The following is an 18,938-nucleotide window of genomic DNA, read 5'->3' as shown; positions in this document are numbered from 1 at the left end:
TCTTTACTGCATCTGCTCAGCCCCTCACCCCTCTTTTTTTTTTTTTTTTTGGTTTTTCGAGACAGGGTTTCTCTGTGGAACCTGTCCTGGAACTAGCTCTGTAGACCAGGCTGGTCTCGAACTCACAGAGATCCGCCTGCCTCTGCCTCCCGAGTGCTGGGATTAAAGGCGTGCGCCACCATCGCCCGGCGTCACCCCTCTTTTTAAGAGGTGCCATTCTGGCTGGAGATGTAGTTCAGTAGCAATGTTTGCCTAGCATTGATGAAACCTTAGGGTACAATCCATACCAGTGCATGAACCTGGTGTGGTAACACACATCCTAACCTAAATATTTGGGAGGATATGAAAAGAGACCTCAAGACACCTCTGGCGACATTACAGGTTTGAGCCCTGTTGATGTGATTCTTTAAAAAAAAAGTTTATTCTCTGAAGGTAGTTTATTTGGCATACTCGTTCTTTCCCTGTTTCAACAGTTTTTACTCCCATCGTAAATGAGAGGCAGGTGGATCTCTGTGAGTTCGAGGCCAGCCTGGTCTACAAGACAGAGAGGACTACACAGAGAAACTCTGTCTCAAAAACACAAACCAAAAGCAAAAAAATAAACAAACTCAACAAAATGTAGATTGAGTCCGGGCGTGAAAGGCGCACGTCTTTAAACACAGCACTCGAGTAGACAGTAGAATTCACAAGTAGACTTGTGAATTCAAGGCTGGCCTGGTCTATATACGGGTTTCAAGTCAGTCAGGACTATAAAATGAAAACGGCTCAAAAAAATAAAGAAAAAAAATCAGATTGGACGGTCTCTAGAGTGTAACTACCGATAGCTTCACGGGGTAGCCACGACGAAACAAAAGCCACATTACAGTCTCCAATGCTGAGACTCCGCCCCCCCCCCCGCTGACCCGGAACTAAAAAGCTCCCGTCTCGCCAGTCTCAGCATCACTTCCGGTAACGCAATGGCGGCACAGGGAGCAACAGCTGCGGTTGCTGCAACGACTTCGGGACTTGTGGGGGAGGGCGAGTCCGGGCCCGGGGAAAATGCAGCAGTCGAGGGGCCTGCGCGGTCCCCGGGCCGCGTCTCTCCGCCGACCCCGGCGCGTGGCGAGCCAGAAGTCACCGTGGAAATCGGAGAAACGTACCTGTGCCGGCGGCCCGATAGCACCTGGCGTGAGGGCGGGGTCCAAGGCCTAGAGGCGGGGTCTAGGGATGGGCGGGGCTTACGGATGGGTGCGCCGTAGGGCGGGGTTTGGGGGCTGGGCGTCCCGGGGTGAGGGTGGTTACTCAGGTAAGGCTTCGGGAGGCTGTGGTCAGGGATCATGCTTTCTCACGTAAAGCCACCAGCGAGGTGAGCACGTTGTAAGCCTGCGAGCACTCACTCTTGCCTGATTTCGAACTTCTTTTTTCTCGCTCTGTTCCTTCACTGGCTTTTTTGTTTGTTTGTTTGTCTTGTTTTTGTCTGTCTTTACATTTCTCTCGTCCTCTAGGTCGCAGGCAAAGAGGATGCCCAGTTCATAAAAACACGTTTCCCTTTTACTTAGGTTTCTTTTTCTTCCCTCTTCAAAATAAACTCCAAGCTAAGATGACTCAGCAGGTAAAGATGTTCGCCACCAATTGTGACCCATCTGAGTTCTATTCCCAGGACCCATATAGTGGAAGGAGACAGTGATCTCACTGGTTGTCCTCTGACCTTCACGTTGAGGCTCTCCTCCACTCCCCCAATAAGATAAATAAATGTAGTTTTAAAACTAGAATAAAGTGGGGCATGGTAGGCACACCTTTAATCCCACCGCTGGGAAGGCATATCTGTGAGTTTGAGGGCAGCCTGGCTTGCAGGAGATCCAGGACCCTGTTTCAAAAACAAAACAAAACTCCTTAAAGTAACACTTGCATGTCTGAGAACTCTCCACAGTTTCTTTGGACAGGGTTTCTCTGTGTAGCCTTGGCTGTCCTGGAACTTGCTTTGTAGACCAGGCTGGCCTCGAACTCACAGAGATCCACTTGCCTCTGCCTCCCAAGTGGCTGATCTCCCTGGTCTCTAGGCACTCCTAGTAAAGGCCATTGGCTCTCCGAAGACTGCCTTCATAAACCTTTGGTCGCTGGTACTTTCTTCTTGGAATGTGTTGACCTTTCTCATGTTTGCACTTAACTCATCTCTTTATCTCCCATGGTGATCCCATTCTTGACCCCTCAGGCAAGGTTAATTGCTTGTATGTTCTGTGATAGTTTTTTTTTTTCCATGCCTCAGCCGTAATGCATGTAACGTGTTAGACTTGTCTGCTTTCCTCTGTTAAATGGGAACCTGCTAGAGAGCAAGTTCACGTGTGACTCATTATTGTATCTGCCTTCTGTGTTCAGCAATAGCATCATAGAAGACCAGACTAACGCTAGTTTCTAGACAGATCTGCTAGGTATCCGTCACTATGCTAAACATTTTAAGCCATTCTTTTACCCTTCTAAGTAATCACTATTCTTACTTTCCAGATAAAGAAACTAAGGTTCAGAAAGTCAATATAATGTGGTCATACCTTCATTTAGGAAATGTGAAGGAAGAATTATATAAGCTTAAACTGTCTTAGTCCCCAGCTAGCTCCCATGTCCCCCAATAAGTGAGTCACTACAATGAGCACCGACTTTGGAGTCAAACACACTTAAATACCAGATTTTCTCGGTTTGCCTCACCCTCCTCCCCCGAAACTAAAGTCCTGACCCAGCCCACCTTACAGTTAGTGTGAGTAAGTACTCTAGCAGACGTGGACGGATGAGTCTGGACATTATCCCTCAGTGCATCAGATCCCATTTTTTCTTTCCAGATTCAGCAGAAGTGATCCAGTCTAGAGTGAATGACCAGGAGGGCCGAGAAGAATTCTATGTACACTATGTGGGCTGTGAGTGTTTGGGGCCACTGGGTCTGGGTGGAAGGAAAAGGTAGCAGGTCAGTCCCTCATGGTCCATCTTAACAGTTAACAGGCGACTGGACGAATGGGTGGACAAGAACCGACTAGCACTGACCAAGACGGTGAAGGATGCCGTGCAAAAGAACTCTGAGAAGTACCTGAGTGAGCTGGCGGAGCAGCCTGAGCGCAAGATCACGAGAAACCAAAAACGAAAGCACGATGAGATCAACCACGTGCAGAAGGTCCTGGCCCTTTCCCTCCTCTAGGGCCTCGTAACAAAACCATAGCTCCTCCCACTTCAGGTCTTGTAATGTGCCAGGGATTTTGTCATTTATTCATTTGTAAAACACCTCAGCTTATAGAGAGAAGAGACTTGCCGTCTCACAGAAGGAAATAGTACAGTTAGGACTGGGACTCTGGAACTTGAAGTCCAGAGGAAAGGAAAACAAAACAAAATGACATCGGTAACTTGGTTTTCCAGCACCATGCTGAGTGCTGTAAAAACTCATCAGACCCTCCCCAGTAGTCCATCACCACAGGGAAAATTTGTTCTTTTTGTACATGAGGAAGTAGGCTCAGAGAAGTTCACGTGTCATAATTAGACAGCTGGTTAAAAGGTAGGCAGGAGTTAGGCAACCCATTAGTTAGTGGTCTGTGAGCCGCAGTACTAGGTTGGACAGACTTCGTTCCCTCCTGTCGCTGGCATTGCAGACTGGCCTTTTGTTGATCATTGTTCTTTGTTTACAGAGGGAGCACAGGTAGGTTTAGAACTCTCACTAGAGGACTGCAGAAATGGTTCAGCGGTTAAGAGCACTGGCTATGCTGAGCAGTGGTGATGCACGCCTTTAATCCCAGCACTCGGGAGGCAGAGGCAGGTGGATCTCTGTGAGTTCAAGGCCAACCTGTTCTACAAGAGCTAGTTCTAAGACAGGCTCCAAAGCTACAGAGAAAACCTGTATCGAAAAACAAAACAAAACAAAACAAAAAGCACTGGCTATTCTTCCAAATATACATTCAGGCAAAACTCTAAGATATATACTTAAAAAATAAATCTTAAAAAAAAAAAAAAGCCAGGCAGGGGGGGGGGGGCAGAGGCAGGCGTGTCTTTGTGAGTTCAAGGCCAGCCTGCTCTACAGAGAGAGCAAGTTCCAGGACAGGCTCCAAAGCTACACAGAGAAACCCTGTCTCAAAAAAAAAAAAGGGAAAGAAATCTCATTAGGAAGTACAGCCAGCCCCAACCTTGGTTTTGATACATTCGACAAATGTATCCGAAACCAAGATTCTTCTTTTTAAAAAGATTATACATATGTATCTATATATAGATAGATTTAAATATAAACATAAAATTAAATATGTGCTTTTTTCCCTATTGTGAGTGTGGATTGGGGTATTATGTGTGCTGTGATTTGAGAATGTGGAGGCTGGAGAGCAACTTTGGGAATTCAGTCCTCTCCTACCTTGAAGTAGATTCTGGGGCTCAAGCCTAGGTCTCTAGGCTCACACTGCTCACACCAGCACTTGATAAGCCATCTCAATGGCCCTCTTTGTAGCCAGGCTGGCCTGACTTCCTACATAGCCAAGGCTGCTCTTGAACTGATTCTCCTGTGCCTGCCTCCCTAGTGCTAGGCTTGCAGGTGAGTGATCACGCCTGGCTGTCTTGGTCTTGTGACTGAGTAGCCCAGGCTAGTCTTGACTGTTCCTGGGGGATTGTGTTCCTCCCATTTTGAAGCTCCTTTTCTTTTTCCATTCCTCTTCCTTTCTGTTTTTAAGTTTGACAATTGTATTGGAGTTTAAAAGAAAGCCCCGAAGGCAGGCAGGGTGTAAAGCTTAGGAAAACAGTCTGTGCCTTTAAAAGTAGCACAGAGGTCAGATACGTGGTGGATTGTCAGCTACTTGGCAGGGAGTCAAGTTTTAGAGGCTTTAGACTAGGCATAAGGAAGCTCACAGTGTTGGGGAGAAGCCCAAATTGTTAAGGAAAGTATGTTTAGAGAAGAGACAGAGGAAAGAAAGCCAAGGAGAAGTTACATTTTTCTGACTAATTCAGTCCTGCATCGATGTCCGAGCCAAGGCCGAGCAGCAGCCGTGAGCTGGGTCAGTTCTGCCTTTCCCATTCTTGGTGAGCACAGTGCAGCCACGCTTTCCCCACGTGGACTTTTGGTGTGGTGTGGAAAACATTCATTTATGTAAAAGTTTTTTAGATTTATGTGTGTGAATGTTGCCTGCATGTGTGGCACATGTATGCCCAGTGCCCACAGAGTTCAGAAGAGGGCATTGATTCCCTAGAGTTGCAGTTACAAGTGGCTGTGAGCCACCATTGTGGGTGCTGGGAACCGAACCCAGATCTTCCGCAAGAGCAGCAAATACTCCTAACTTCTCAGCCATTTCTCCATTGCTTTAAATTTTTTTTTAGTAGAAGAAAAAATAGGATAATATAAACAGTATCAGTGTTTTCCACGTTCTTAGAGGTAAGTATTATTTTGAGGTAGCTCTGTTTCTCTTGTAATCCATGCATGTATATCTACACAGACATTTCAGCTGGGTACAGCTCTGCTTTCAGTACTCTTGAGGTTAGAAAGGCTTTCCAGGTCTAGGGTGTTACATCTTTGAGCTGTTGCTAGCAGGGACAGTAGCAACCCTCCAGTCACCTGTGCTCTGCAGTACTGGTTTGTACGTGTCCAGTTTGACTAGAATTTGGCGGGGGGGGGGGGTGTTGATACAGGGTTTCTCTGTGTAACAGTTCTGTAAAATTTTTTTTTTAATTTATTTGTTCATTACATATACAGTGTTCTGCCTTCAAGCGTGCCTACATGCCAGAAGAGAGCACCAGATCTCATTTACAGATGGTTGTGAGCCACCATGTGGTTGCTGGGAATTGAACTCAGGACCTCTGGGAGAGCAGCCAGTGCTCTTAACCTCTGAGCCATCTCTCCAGCGCCCTAGAACTTTTTTTTAATTGTCATGAATTTGTGTTTAAATAGCAGTTGTGATTCGTGGCTGTTTTCTCGGACATCACAGGTTTAGAAGATGGTCTTCTGAGTAGAACAGTGGCTCAGCAGCTAGATAATGGGGCTAAGTCATTGAGAATGAGTGATAAAACTGGTGCCAGGTTCTTTAGAATCAACCGTGATTGGGGACTTTTGTCTGTTGATTGGTTGGGGCTTTTGGGGGCATGATCTCAAACTTGATATATAGTCAAGGATGACCTTGAACTGATCCCCACACCTCCACCTCTGAAGTGCTGAGACACAGGTGTGTACCACCACGCCCTGTTCTAATTATTGTTTAATTCTAAATAAACTGCAACGTTTAAGAAAAATAGTGGTTTTGTAATTCTTTAATGTATTTGCAGAAAAAAGTTGTGCTTTGTGAAAATTGAGACGTGCAGTTTAAAGAGGCGTTTGAGGAGAAAATCTTTGTTCCTTTTGTTTTTCCTGTCTTGTTGGAATTGGGCAGACCAAGGTTGCCAAGCTACCAGTTCTGTGACCTTAGGCAAGTGACTTTGCTTCTTTGTACCTTAGTTTCCTCTTTTGTATGATGAGAATGACAAACACTCTAGTTTCAAAGACTCGGTATAAAAGCTAAATGAAATAATATTTCTAGTATCTATAGAATGCTTGGCAGCTGCAGGTACCCACAGGCAAGGGACCTTATTCTGGTCTGCCTGTTTACTACTCTCTAAAATTGCTAAAAGAGTTCTCGGTCAAGGCCAGGTGTGGTGGTGCTTACCTGTAGTCACAGCACAGGGGTCCTGAGGTGTGAAGGATTGCTTGGCTGAGATAAGAATTTCCCGTAAGCTTGGGCCAGTCTAGGTTATAAGGCAAATTCCAGACCAGTGTGCTGTACAGAATAAGACCCCATCTCAAAAACAACATACTTAACAAACAACCCAACACAAAGAAAGAAGTGAATATAAGAATTCCTGGAAGATGCTTGGGAAGGATGTTGGGCCTTGAATGAATGACAGGAAAAAGCAAAAATAATTATATATGATAGTTCCCAGAGCCCTGTCATAGACTCAGCTGAGCTGTGCTCTGTGCCGTGGTGAGGTGAGCATCTAGAGCAAGAAGAGAGGGACGGGTGTGCTCAAGTGGAAGTAACTATAAAAGTTGAAGACTGGAAGGAAGGTTTTGAAAGCTGTGGGTTTGAGAGGCAGAGATGTAGCAAGGAACGACAGGTAGTGGTCCAGACCTAAAGGAACCACAGGTAGTGGTCCAGACCTAAAGTGGCAGCGAGTGTCTCGAGTGGGTCAGAGAGAAGTTCCACCGGAACTGATTCCAGAGGTACCATGGACATGAGAGCTGGCATCCGCTCAGTTGGCCAGTGACAGTGATGTTTAAGAGAGGGTCCAGAAGAAAGAGTCCTACAAGTCCTTTCTGCACACCTACTGTCTGACAGGGCAACCTCACATAGTATTCTCAGAAACTGCTGAGGTCTGCTGTTTAGGAGGGAGACCCCAGCCAGCAGTGGGTCTTACTCTGGACATGAATGACCCAGTGTACAGTTGAAGCTTTTTATTTTTCAAGACAAAGTTTCTCTGTGTATCCCTGACTGTCAACGTAGACCAGGCTGGCCTCAAACCCAGCATTCTGCCTGTCTCTGCCTTCTGAGTGCTGGGATTTAAAAGGGTGTGTCACTACACCCTACATCAATCTGGTTTTGTTGTTTGTTTTGACACGGGGTCCAACATAGTCCAGGCTGGCTTCATACTTGTTGACCTAGGTCCGCCCCCCCCCAGGTTCCCAGGTGCTGGGTTTAAAGGCGAGTGCCGCTACTGTCAGCAAAGCACAAACCAGGCCTTACCCCAGGCCCTGCTTATATGTAGCTCAAGGTCCAGATTGAGGCATCTGGACGTGTGGGTCGGTAGGCAGATAGGAGCTAAGAAGAGCCAGCCTCCCAACCAAGTAGACCAAATGAGGTGTTGACATGATTATTGTTGTTACTGCAATTATTATAGATGGCAGTAGATGAGCACCAAGTTCTAGGGTGAGGGGACAGTCTAACCATGTCTGTTCATTTCTGTGCACTTCTTGCCCAGACCTATGCAGAGATGGACCCCACCACAGCAGCCTTGGAAAAGGAACATGAGGCGGTAAGAATGTGCAGATTTGGGGACCAGCTGGGGTACTCTTGCCCTCCTCGTTCCTGCTGAGCTCCCCCTGTCTGCAGATCACCAAAGTGAAGTATGTAGACAAGATCCACATTGGGAACTATGAGATCGATGCCTGGTACTTCTCGCCCTTCCCAGAGGACTATGGGAAGCAGCCCAAGCTTTGGCTCTGCGAGTACTGCCTCAAGTACATGAAGTACGAGAAGAGCTACCGCTTCCACCTGGTGAGGCTGGGCCTGCCACGCCCCGGCGTGGGTCCAGAGAAGTTGGGGAGAAACTGCCCAGGAGACTAGAGACCTGGATTCCTCTGGGTGTGACGATATTAACTAGATCTCTGTGGAGATCCGAAGTTCAGGGCCATCCGCAGCTGTAGCCCTCTTCTTGTCTCTGCAGGAACTTGCATTCAATTACACACACCCACAAACATGAATACATGTATACACATCATAAATATATGTATTTTGTTTGTTGTTGTAGGCTGACCTTTAAACTCACAGACATCTACCTGCCTCTGCCTCCACCTTTGGAATGCTGGGACTAAAGATGTTGTAACACCATGCCCAGCTAAAAAATAAAAATAATTTTTTAAAGTTTGTTTAAAGAAAGACAGAAAAGGGGGCTAGAGAGATGGCTCAGTGGTTAAGAGCATTGCCTGCTCTTCCAAAGGTCTTGAGTTCAATTCCTGGCAACCACATGGTGGCTCACAACCATCTGTAGTGAGATCTGGTGCCCTCTTCTGGCCTGCAGACATACAGACAGAATATTGTATACATAATAAATAAGTAAATTTAAAAAAAAAAGGAAAGAAGAAACAAAGAAAAGACATCTTTTCTACTACTGGGAGGGTAACTTTGGCCAGCTTACTGCCACTCTTCAGACCTCGGTTTCCTCTTCTACAGAATGGGGATCAAATTATTCAAGTTCCTTGTCCTTACTAAAACCTGGTGGTGTTGGGCTCCTCAAGGCAAAAGAGGCACAAATCCAGCTGAGTAATGTCAGCCTGTAGAAAGAAATGCAGTACTACAGCTGGCGGGAAGGGGGCGCTTTTCACCAGCACAGCAGGACGTCTCCCTAAGCAGGACCTGACGCGAATATAGAAGGTTTAGGAAAAGAGGTGTCGTGTCCAGACCCAAGATCAGTCTATTAAAAAAAAAAAAAAAAAAAAAAAAGATCAGTCTATTGTGATACTTTGCAGTTATTAGCTTTTTTGTGCCTTAGTTATTCCTAAATTCCTTAGTTAGATCCTGTTCTGACAAGGAAATGAGGGTTACTGGATAGAAAGCATTGAACATAGATAGGGCCTGCACATGGCAAAGCCAAGAGGCAGGGGACGGCTCTTAGAAGAAAGGTCTGAAGCTTGTTCTCTCACCCTGCTCTCCAGGGTCAGTGTCAGTGGCGGCAGCCCCCAGGGAAGGAGATCTACCGCAAAAGCAACATCTCTGTATATGAAGTGGATGGCAAAGACCACAAGGTGAGCTGGTAGCCCAGGGCTTGTGGGAAACTGGCTATCTGTCTCCTGGGTAATTTTTTGTTTTTGTTTTTGCTTTTCGAGACAGGGTTTCTCTGTAGCTTTGGAGCCTGTATTGGAACTAGGTCTTGTAGACCAGGCTGTCCTGGAACTCACAGAGATCCTCCTGCCTCTGCATACCAAGTGCTGGGATTAAAGGTGTGCACCACCACTGCCTAGCCAAATAATTGGTACCAGTCTCGTTCTCTTGGTCCCCCTGGATTAGCACAGGCTGAGCGTTCTGTTTATTTGTTTGTTTGTTTATTGGGTTTGGTTTTGGTTTTTCGAGACAGGTTTTCTCTGTGTAACAAACCTGACTGTCCTGGAACTCACTTTGTAGACCAGGCTGGCCTCAAACTCACAGAGATCCGCCTGCCTCTGCCTCCTGAGTGCTGGGATTAAAGGCAAAAGCCACTACAGCCCAGCTTCCTGGGTAATTCTTACCTACCCCCTCTACCAGGCAGAGGTCAGTCTTCAGTGGGTATCTATATCTACTCCTGACCAAGTGAGGTCTCATATCACTTGGTGCTTGGCCTGTGTTAGTGCATAGTAAACACGGCCATGTGATATTACCATCTCAGGCCAGGTCTCCTCTCTGTTTCTGGGGACTCCTATTCAGACAGGGTGGTTCTGGTCTGGGTAGTTAGGGAGAAGTGTCTTGCCTGAGGCTGCTCTTAACCAGCTTCCTTTTTTCCTGGAAGGGGAAGCATTGTTGTCAGAGATTTCACAGGCTGAGCTCCTGCTTCTCAGAGGAGTGAGTGACTCCAATGGGAGCAGATGGACTTTGGTGCTCTGTCTGTCTTCCCTGTCTGCTGGGTCTGACAGGTCTCTAGCAGTGTTCTGGTCTCCCCTGAAGGACTGTGTAGTACAAGATGAAGAGGGCAGGCTTCTTAGATCACCATGTCACTTCCTGGCTGGCCTCAGACAAGTGACCTAACTTTGTTTTGTTCCTGTTTCCGCATCCGTAAGATAAGAGTCATAATTATTTACCTCATCTGTTTGTTGGAACAGATGAGACCACAAATGTCAAACGTCAGCTATGTAGCACGTGCCTGGCATCTAGTAGGCTGTTAGTAAACATGGCCTTCGTTGTTATTGGAGACCTGCTGGGGCAATACCGAGCCTGCTCCCTGCCAGCTACTCTGACTTCCTTTAGCTTGAACTGGTGGAATAACAGCAGTGGCCCCCAGTGGCAATGGAGTGGGGCAGGGGTGGTGTTTGCCAGCTCCACCTTGTGCCTGCTCTGACTCCCGAGTCACCTCAGACTAGCTGTGCTGGGCTCACACAGTCTTAGACTAGGTCGGAGTGCAGAAGCAGTGTGAAAAACAGACACCCAGTGTATGGTGACGCACACCTATAATCTTAGCACCCAGGAAGCTGGGCACCCTGGGCTGTAGCTGTCTGAACCCCGTCTCAGACATGAAAGGCCTGGGTGTGATGGTACAAGCCTTCAGTCCTGGCACTCCTGGAAGCAAAGGCAGGCAGATTGCTGAGAGTTCAAGGCCAGTGTAAAAAAAAGAAAACAAAACCAGAAACACTTTAAATCTATACTAAGAAGGCAGCTGCAAGGCACTGTTGTCTGTCCTAATGCTGGCCTAGGCAGGTCTCTGTTTGCATCAGTTAGATGGGGCCCAGCAGCTGTCCAGGTGGGCAGACAACTCAGGGTTCGGGCTGGCTGCAGGCCTCTTGAGTTGGCAGTTACCAGCTTCTGCTTAGCAGCTTTGTATTGACTGCTGCAGGACGTGAGTGGGACAGTTTCTGCCCGGCATCCACCAGCCGTGGAACCTAAGGCACTCTTCTTTCTGGGCCTCAGTTTCCTGTGCTGAAAGCTAATGTCTGTAAAGATTGAAGCTGACTGCACATGTAAAACCCTACCTTTTATTTGGCCCCCAAAAGTGGTCAGATGGCTTGACAGGTAAAAGTGCTGGCCGTGCAAGCCTGACGGCCTGAACTTATCCTGGAACCCACAGTGGAAAGAAAGCAATGCCTGGAAGTTGCTCTCTGACCTTCTTTACGTGTGTAATTTAATATTTTAAAACGTGTCAGATAGTTGGGCATGATGGTACACGCCTTTAGTTTCAGAACTCAGGAGGCAGAAGCAGGCAGATCTCTTTATGTTTGAGGCCAGCATGTCTGCAAAATAAATTCCAAGCCAGCCAGGACTACATAGTGAGACCCTGTTCCAAACACAACTAATAAAGGAAGCTGTGAAACAGCCCAGCTCTCCTGTTACCGTTAGTGTGAATGGACTTCACTTTGGGCCTCCTTCCTGTCCGCCTTACTGACAGGAAGACTCCTTTCTGCTCTGAATTCTGTTCCGTGGAGGCGCTCACTCCTGCTACCTGCCTGACTCCTCTGTGCAGCCTGGCTCTTTAGAGAGCTGCAGGGGCTTCTGGTCCCCAGGCCAAGTAGAGGTGTGGTACTGTTTGCTTAGCATGTTTCTATCTCTTATCCCTAGATATATTGTCAGAACCTGTGTCTGCTGGCCAAGCTTTTCCTGGACCACAAGACCTTGTATTTTGATGTGGAACCCTTTGTCTTTTACATTCTGACAGAAGTAGATAGGCAAGGGGCCCACATTGTCGGCTACTTTTCTAAGGTACTAGATTGGGGAGACTGGGAAAAGGGTGTTATAAGCTAGAATGAAGGCTGGGACCCCCAAAGGACCCGAGTACCCTATACTCCACAGGAGAAGGAATCCCCAGATGGAAACAATGTGGCCTGCATTCTGACACTGCCCCCCTACCAGCGACGTGGCTATGGAAAGTTTCTCATTGCGTTCAGTAAGTAGCCGCTGCCATCCAGGAAGTGGGTGCTATACTTGGGAATGATGAGGTGGGGGTGTGGGGAGAAGCTGGATCTTTAAGGTTTTCTTTCTGTCACTGCCAGGTTATGAGCTCTCCAAACTGGAGAGTACTGTAGGCTCTCCAGAGAAGCCACTGAGTGACCTGGGCAAACTCAGCTACCGAAGCTACTGGTCATGGGTCTTGCTGGAGATCCTACGAGACTTCCGGGGCACATTGTCTATCAAAGATCTTAGGTACCTTGTGAAAGATCATCTTGGAATCTTACAGGAATGGGCTCTCCTAAAATTGGTCATGGATCTTGTCTCCATGAACTGTGTTCCTTCTCTACATACAGCCAAATGACTAGCATCACCCAGAACGACATCATCAGCACCCTGCAGTCCCTCAACATGGTCAAGTACTGGAAAGGCCAGCATGTGATCTGTGTCACCCCTAAGCTGGTAGAAGAACACCTCAAAAGTGCCCAGTATAAGAAACCACCGATCACAGGTGTGTGGGGTGCTGCTGTGTGCATTTTGTGTGTGTGTGTGTGTGTGTGTGTGTGTACAGGTGTGTTTGGCAGGGTGGGATAAGAGTCAAGGCAGCCTTTTTTTTTCCTGTTTCAAGATCCCAAACCAGTTTGGCCAGTCTCTGGGACTGCCACCTAGAGCAGGTTACTCATTCCTGAGATTCCCTCCCCTCCTCAGGACTGAGGTCACCCTTTTGTTCTTACCCTGTGAAGATGAAACCTGGCCTGGGCCCAGAAAGAGCAGCCAGGTGTGAACAGACTTGACCCACGGCCTCTTGTGCTCTTTTCTCCCACAGTGGACTCTGTCTGCCTCAAGTGGGCACCCCCCAAGCACAAACAAGTCAAGCTTTCCAAGAAGTGAGTGGGCTGTTCCCTGCTTTGGATCTGCGTTTCCTGTCCTCTAACCTGTAAATATGTGTATGAACCTGTTTGTGTCATTTTTTTTTTAATAAAGTAAACTCTGCTGGTGTGCTGGACTTTGGAGGTACAAAGGAGATGCTACAGGGGACTGATCCTCATTTCATTCCACACACAGCCAGTTGTGTTCAAAACATTTACTCCTTGCTCCGCATATCCCCTCACCCTGATCCAAGCCCCGGCCAGCTCCGGTGGGGGCTCAGTCCTCCGGAGTCCAGGAGTTGGGCTCAAAGCAGGCTTGGCAGCCAGTGGAGTAAGGCTGAGGTCTTCCCTGTCTGAAAGACAGACAAAGCCCAGGAGACAGGAAGAGGACGAAGTAATGGGCTCATCAGGCAGGATGAGTAGGGCCCTGAAGCCAGCCTTCTGCAGCAGTCAGCTAGGCACTGGCCTGTGTTCTAGACACAGGCTAAAGTCAGGGCTCGGTTTCCTATTGAGGCTTCTGGGAGCTCCATAGGAGCCTAACCAATAAGCTGCAGATAATAGAGAAAGGTAGCTAGAATTTCTGGCCCGTTCCACAGGCCGTAAACCTCTTGGCCCTAGATTATAACCCCGAAGAGCAGACAAAAGAATGGGCTCAAAGGTCAAGTTGGTGCACTGCCCTCCTGAACAGGCACATGTCCTTAGCGATGCTGTTGGTCAGCTTTGAGGGTTAAGTAGCTTAATGTTCAAACCAAAGGTGGAAGAAGGAAGAGGCCAGGGCCAGGCCCAGTGGCAGGAAAAGCATGGGCTTTAGTCCCTGGGCTGGAGCTGAGTTGAAGGCAGCATGATGGTTGCAGAGGTGGCCATCTGGCTGGGACTCCTGAGTTTGGGGAACTATGCGAGGCTGGAGTTGTGCCACATTACGGTGGATCCAGGAGGCATAGGTAGAAGTCAGAGTATATACTCCAGGCCTGTTAGGGGCTCCACAGGCATCACCCCAGCTCACAATGCCTGCCAAATACCAGAGGCCTTCTACGGGACAAGAGAGTGGGCCCCCAGAGTCACCCTAAGGGAAAAAGAAGAGTTCGTCAGGACATATCTCTGGCCAGCAGTCTTCCATGCCAGCTCCCCTCAGCCCTCCATCTCTCAGGGTCTGCTTGACCTCTCTGTTCCCCCCTTGCCCTTACCTGGCAAGCATCCTTGCCTCCCTTCACGTAGCCTGCACACAGCATGTCCTGCTGGATAGTGTGGGGCTCTTCAGGCACGGCATTGATGTTGTAGAGACAGCTGCAGGTCTCACGGCTGATCAGTGGGACCTCAAGCTGCTGCAGTGGCCTGGGCGTCTGTAGGCTCACTGTGGGGACAGAATGGCTATTCAGGGTCGCCAGTCTCTACGGGCTTGCCTTCCCTGTCTCTTGGCACCCAGTGCCCCACCTCACCTGAAGGGGCCACATGACCCCATCCTGTAACAGTACAATGGAGGCCATTGGGAAAGGAGGCATTGGCTGCAGGGAGGCAGATGGGTTTGATGTAGCGGGAGAAGCTGACAGGGCTGCCGAGGCGGATGAGTGCAATGTCGCCCTCAGAGCCCTCTTCACGGTAGCTTGGGTGGGAGATGATCTGCGCCACTGTGCGGACCACAGTGTCGTTGCTGTAGGCATCCAGCTGGTGGGCCCCCAGCTTTACCTCATACTCGTTCTTGTTGTGTTCTCTGCAGGCAGAGAGGCAGAGGGTAGGACCTGAGAGACCTTCTGTCCCGACCCTTGCTGCCTTACACTACCCTAGCTCACGATGCCTGCCAAATACCAGAGGCCTTCTACAGGATACTGGTACTGACCCTAACCTCTCACTTTTACCTCTGACTGGTTCCTCCTCCTCCTCCTCCTCCTTCTTCTTCTTTTCTTCTTTTTTTTTTTTTTCGAGACAGGGTTTCTCTGTAGCTTTGGAGCCTGTCCTGGAACTAGCTCTTGTAGACCAGGCTGGCCTCGAACTCACAGAGATTCACCTGCCTCTGCCTCCCGAGTGCTGGGATTAAAGGCGTGCGCCACCACCGCCCGGCTCTTCTTTTTTTTTTTTTGATAAATCTTATTATTTATCCCTGGCTGACCTGAACTCCCAGAGATCCATCTGTCTCTGCCTCCCGAGTGCTGGGATTAAAGGCAGCCAAGACTCTTGAAACCCACACCAGGAACTAGTCTGACATATGATCTAGACTGACCCATGGCATGCTTTTTTTTTTTTTTTTTTAAATAGGGTCTAATGTAAACATGGTCAAGCTGGCCTTGAATTTACTATGTGGTAGCTGTCTGACCTTGAACTTCTGATCCTGGTTCCATCTCCCAAGTATTGGGATTTCAGGCTTGTCACCCAAACACTGTTTCCCACCCACTTTTGACTCTCCCTCTGCCCCTCCACCGAGTTGGTACCTGGGGAAGCAGTGAGCCGCTGACACCACCCATTGATCCGACACGAGAGACCCGCCACACACGTGGACTCCGGAGTAGGTGATGCTGACCTGCCAGGGCCACTGGCCAGGTTTTGCATTGCTACCACCTGTGATGCGTGGCTGGATGACGGCACCACAGGAGGCTGTCCAGGGAAGAGGGGAGGGTGAAGATGGGTCTTTTTGGGACTTCCACAGCAGCCCTTAGCCTGCCGCCTACCCCGCCGCCCCACCACCGACTTCACATTCAGCTACCTTCCCCACCCTATGGCTCAGCAGCTGTGAGAAGTCACTGCCTCGTGATGTCTAGTCAAGGGTCATGGCAGCCCCTTCCTCTCAAGCTTCCTTACACATCCGAAAAGCTTTATAAACCACAAATTTGGCCAAGCCACAGTCTTGCTGAGCTCTCCCATGGCTCCAACTGCCCTTAAGATCCATTCCAGCGGCTGGAGAGATGGCTCAGCTGTTAGGAACACTGTTACTCTTGCAGAGGCCTAGGCTTGGCTTCCAGCACCCACATGGCAGCTCCCAACTCTCCTAAATTCTAGTTCCAGAGGATTTGATACCTTCTGACCTCCAAAGGCACCGGACACCCATGTGACACACGTGCATTCACACAGGCAAAATACTAAATTTTAAAGAATTAAAGAGCCGGGCGGTGGTGGCGCACGCCTTTAATCCCAGCACTTGGGAGGCAGAGGCAGGCGGATCTCTGTCTGTGAGTTCGAGACCAGCCTGGTCTACAAGAGCTAGTTCCAGGACAGGCTTCAAAGCCACAGAGAAACCCTGTCTCGAAAAACCAAAAAAAAAAAAAAAAGAAAAGAAAAAAAAGAATTAAAGAAAAAAAGATTCTAGATGCACATGGCGCTGTCCTCTGACTAGTGCGCAGGACACTTCCTGTCACATACACTGAGCCATACATCACTCACCTCTGGGTCCTCTGGATTCTTATTAATACCAGTCACTTTACTCTATCTTTCCCACCCTTTCTCTGCTAGGTCAGAGAGCCTGCCTAAGTGCGCCCCCAGCGCCCCCCCAGCACACACACACACACACACACACACACACACACACACACACACACACGCTGCTCTCAGCTTCCAGGGCCCTCTCTCCTGAACACTGTCCAGGCTGACAACTGTTCTCATGCCTATGACTGTCCCAGCTGCACCGACCTGTACGTCACCTAGGGACATCCCTCTTTCCACCCTATTCCCACGCAGAGCACACAGAGGTATGGATGTGACTGAACACTGAAACCATTGGACTGTGGTATGGACCCGCCGCCACTGAGCCAGCAGGGGAGAGGAGTTAAAACTGCCTTCCACATTTTCCCCAAGCAGAGAAAGCAACCGACCGGACTCTTCCTCCATTCCCTCATAATCATCACAATAGCTGCTGCTTAGCCGCCGTAGCAAGTCTAGCCCCAAAGGGGCTTTCACTACCCAATCTCCGGGACTCCTAGCTACAGCCCTGGAAGAACGGAGCTGACAGTTTTTCAAGGCAAAGAAACTGGAGTTTAGAACGCTAAGGAGACCAGGCTACTAAATAGTTAAGCTGGGACTGAAAACCAGTCCGCCTAGGAGCTGGTCTGTGGAGTTTCCCTCGGAACCAGCCCAGGCACACACACGGAGAGTCAGACAACTTAGTGCTTCTGCTCACCTCAGTTTCCTCATAAAACAAGAGTCATGATTCCACACTCACAGAGCAGTTGGGACACTTAGTGTGGCTAGGTGAGCAAGCTCAGCAGGGTGACAAGAGCTCCTAAAACCCACCGGGGGACTCCACACTGGCGTGCCCTCACTCACTGCCCTCCTCCCAGTTCCCCAGGAAGCCTCACCTTCGGTCCCACCAGCTCCTGAGGGGAAAGAAAGAAGGAAGAGTAAACAGGGAGGCTTGAGAATTCCCGGACCCCTTAATACCAACCGCTCTCCCAGAGGGCAACTCCTGCTTAAGGGGCTGACAGGAGAAGATGGCCAAATGGTAAGAGCACAGAGATTCGTGAATCCAAGAGCTGTACTCTCCATAGGGCTCTGCTTGCTCTTGCCAGTGCCCTCGCTCCAGCCCTCCCTCCCTGCTTACCCAGACTTACCCATTCTTGACTGGAGCAATCCGAAAAGAAGCAGAATGCCCATGACTTCCAGCTGCCCAGGTCCCAGGCCCACCTTTAGGGCCATGGCCCAGGACGAGGGCCCCCCCAGGGGAGACTCTAGGTTAAAAAATGAAGGAATTGAAGGCTGGTTTCGAAGGCTGGATTTAGATGTGGGCTCAGAAGTGACAAATCCCACGATGAGAAGGTGAAGCAAGGGTGAACGGTGGGCTTCTTAGCAGGAAATGGCCACGGGTGGATGGAAGACACGCCTTTAGTCTGTGGACCTGTTCCGCCTTACGACCGGGCCACCACAGAGACCTCTCCAGGTACTTCGGCAGAAAGCAACTACCTGTGGGCTCCTCCCTAAGCCACGCCCTCCTGGCTGCAAGCAGTGGGCTTTTTTTTTCCTACTTCTGACCTCTGCAGTCCTCAGTCTCCTTGGGTGGTGGGGGTGGTTCTGAGAGGAGGAAAACCGATCCCGGCCAGTTAGAAAGCAGTCTGGGGCTGGGCTGAAAACCCTGAGTGCCAGCCAACCTGCCAGCCAACCGTTGGTCCCAGATCTACCTGGTCTCTCAAACACCCATACCACCCCTCACGCAGCAACCTGGCCCAGACCTTATTATTTTAGGGCCACCCCCACTGCCCTCTCTGTCCCTCCTTCCTCGGGCCAGGCATCTAAGACTGGACATGGGGGATGCCCCAGGCCAGGGCCATTCCTGGCAGGCTGTCTCTGTGCAGCCTGCAGCCTTCTGGCAGGTGTTGAGCATGTCTGGCTGTTGACAATCATCCAACAAGTATTTGCTGAGTCCCTACTGTGGCCCCAGGCACAAGTGGCAAACTATACCATCCATGACCTCCTTGAGATTATGATGAAGTAGGGATGTCAGACTTGAATCAAAAGGGGATTGTTGAATAATTTCAAAGTAGGAGTTGTGATAGATAAAACAAGTGGGGACTCTTAATTGCACAGCAGCGGGGGGGGGGGGTCCTACAGGAAGAATGCTAAGACCCGAATCCTAAGGGGACTTGGACAGAGACTAACACAACAGTGCCGGGCCAGGCCTGGTGGCACCTGCCTTTAAGTCCCAGTCGTTGTCCTGTCCTGCCCCCCCCCGTCCCCCCCCCCGCAGGTGGATCTCTGTGATTTGAGGCCAGCCTGGTCTGCATAACAAGTTCCAGGACAGCCAGGATTACATAGAGAAACCCTCCCCCGCCACCCCCACCAGAAAAAGAGATAAAGCTGG

General features: G+C 49.3%; 2 protein-coding genes across 3 annotated transcripts; one reads left to right on the top strand and one right to left on the bottom strand.

The window, feature by feature from the left end:
* Positions 1–944: 944 nt before the first annotated feature.
* On the top strand, positions 945–13,299 carry Kat8 (lysine acetyltransferase 8). 2 transcript variants are annotated; one of them, XM_057777884.1, is made up of 11 exons: positions 945–1,167; positions 2,811–2,885; positions 2,961–3,136; positions 7,930–7,983; positions 8,061–8,225; positions 9,383–9,472; positions 11,967–12,107; positions 12,198–12,291; positions 12,398–12,548; positions 12,650–12,804; positions 13,120–13,299. In XM_057777884.1, exons 1-11 carry the CDS (start codon positions 957–959, stop codon positions 13,182–13,184), a joined length of 1,377 nt encoding a protein of 458 aa, XP_057633867.1. In that variant the 5' UTR covers positions 945–956; the 3' UTR covers positions 13,185–13,299. The 2 variants fall into 2 exon arrangements, with proteins under 2 accessions (XP_057633867.1, XP_057633868.1); XM_057777885.1 differs by lacking the exon at positions 11,967–12,107.
* Positions 13,300–13,375: 76 nt separating this feature from the next.
* Prss8 (serine protease 8) lies at positions 13,376–18,015 on the bottom strand. The gene is made up of 6 exons (XM_057779151.1): positions 17,695–18,015; positions 17,443–17,460; positions 15,586–15,748; positions 14,599–14,870; positions 14,347–14,513; positions 13,376–14,225 (listed from the first exon to the last, which is right to left on the bottom strand). Exons 1-6 carry the CDS (start codon positions 17,777–17,779, stop codon positions 13,899–13,901), a joined length of 1,032 nt encoding a protein of 343 aa, XP_057635134.1. The 5' UTR covers positions 17,780–18,015; the 3' UTR covers positions 13,376–13,898.
* Positions 18,016–18,938: the final 923 nt, after the last annotated feature.

The sequence above is a fragment of the Chionomys nivalis genome, chromosome 8 (genome assembly GCF_950005125.1).
Source record: "Chionomys nivalis chromosome 8, mChiNiv1.1, whole genome shotgun sequence".
NCBI lineage: Eukaryota > Metazoa > Chordata > Mammalia > Rodentia > Cricetidae > Chionomys > Chionomys nivalis.
This window is presented reverse-complemented; position numbering and strand designations above follow the sequence as displayed.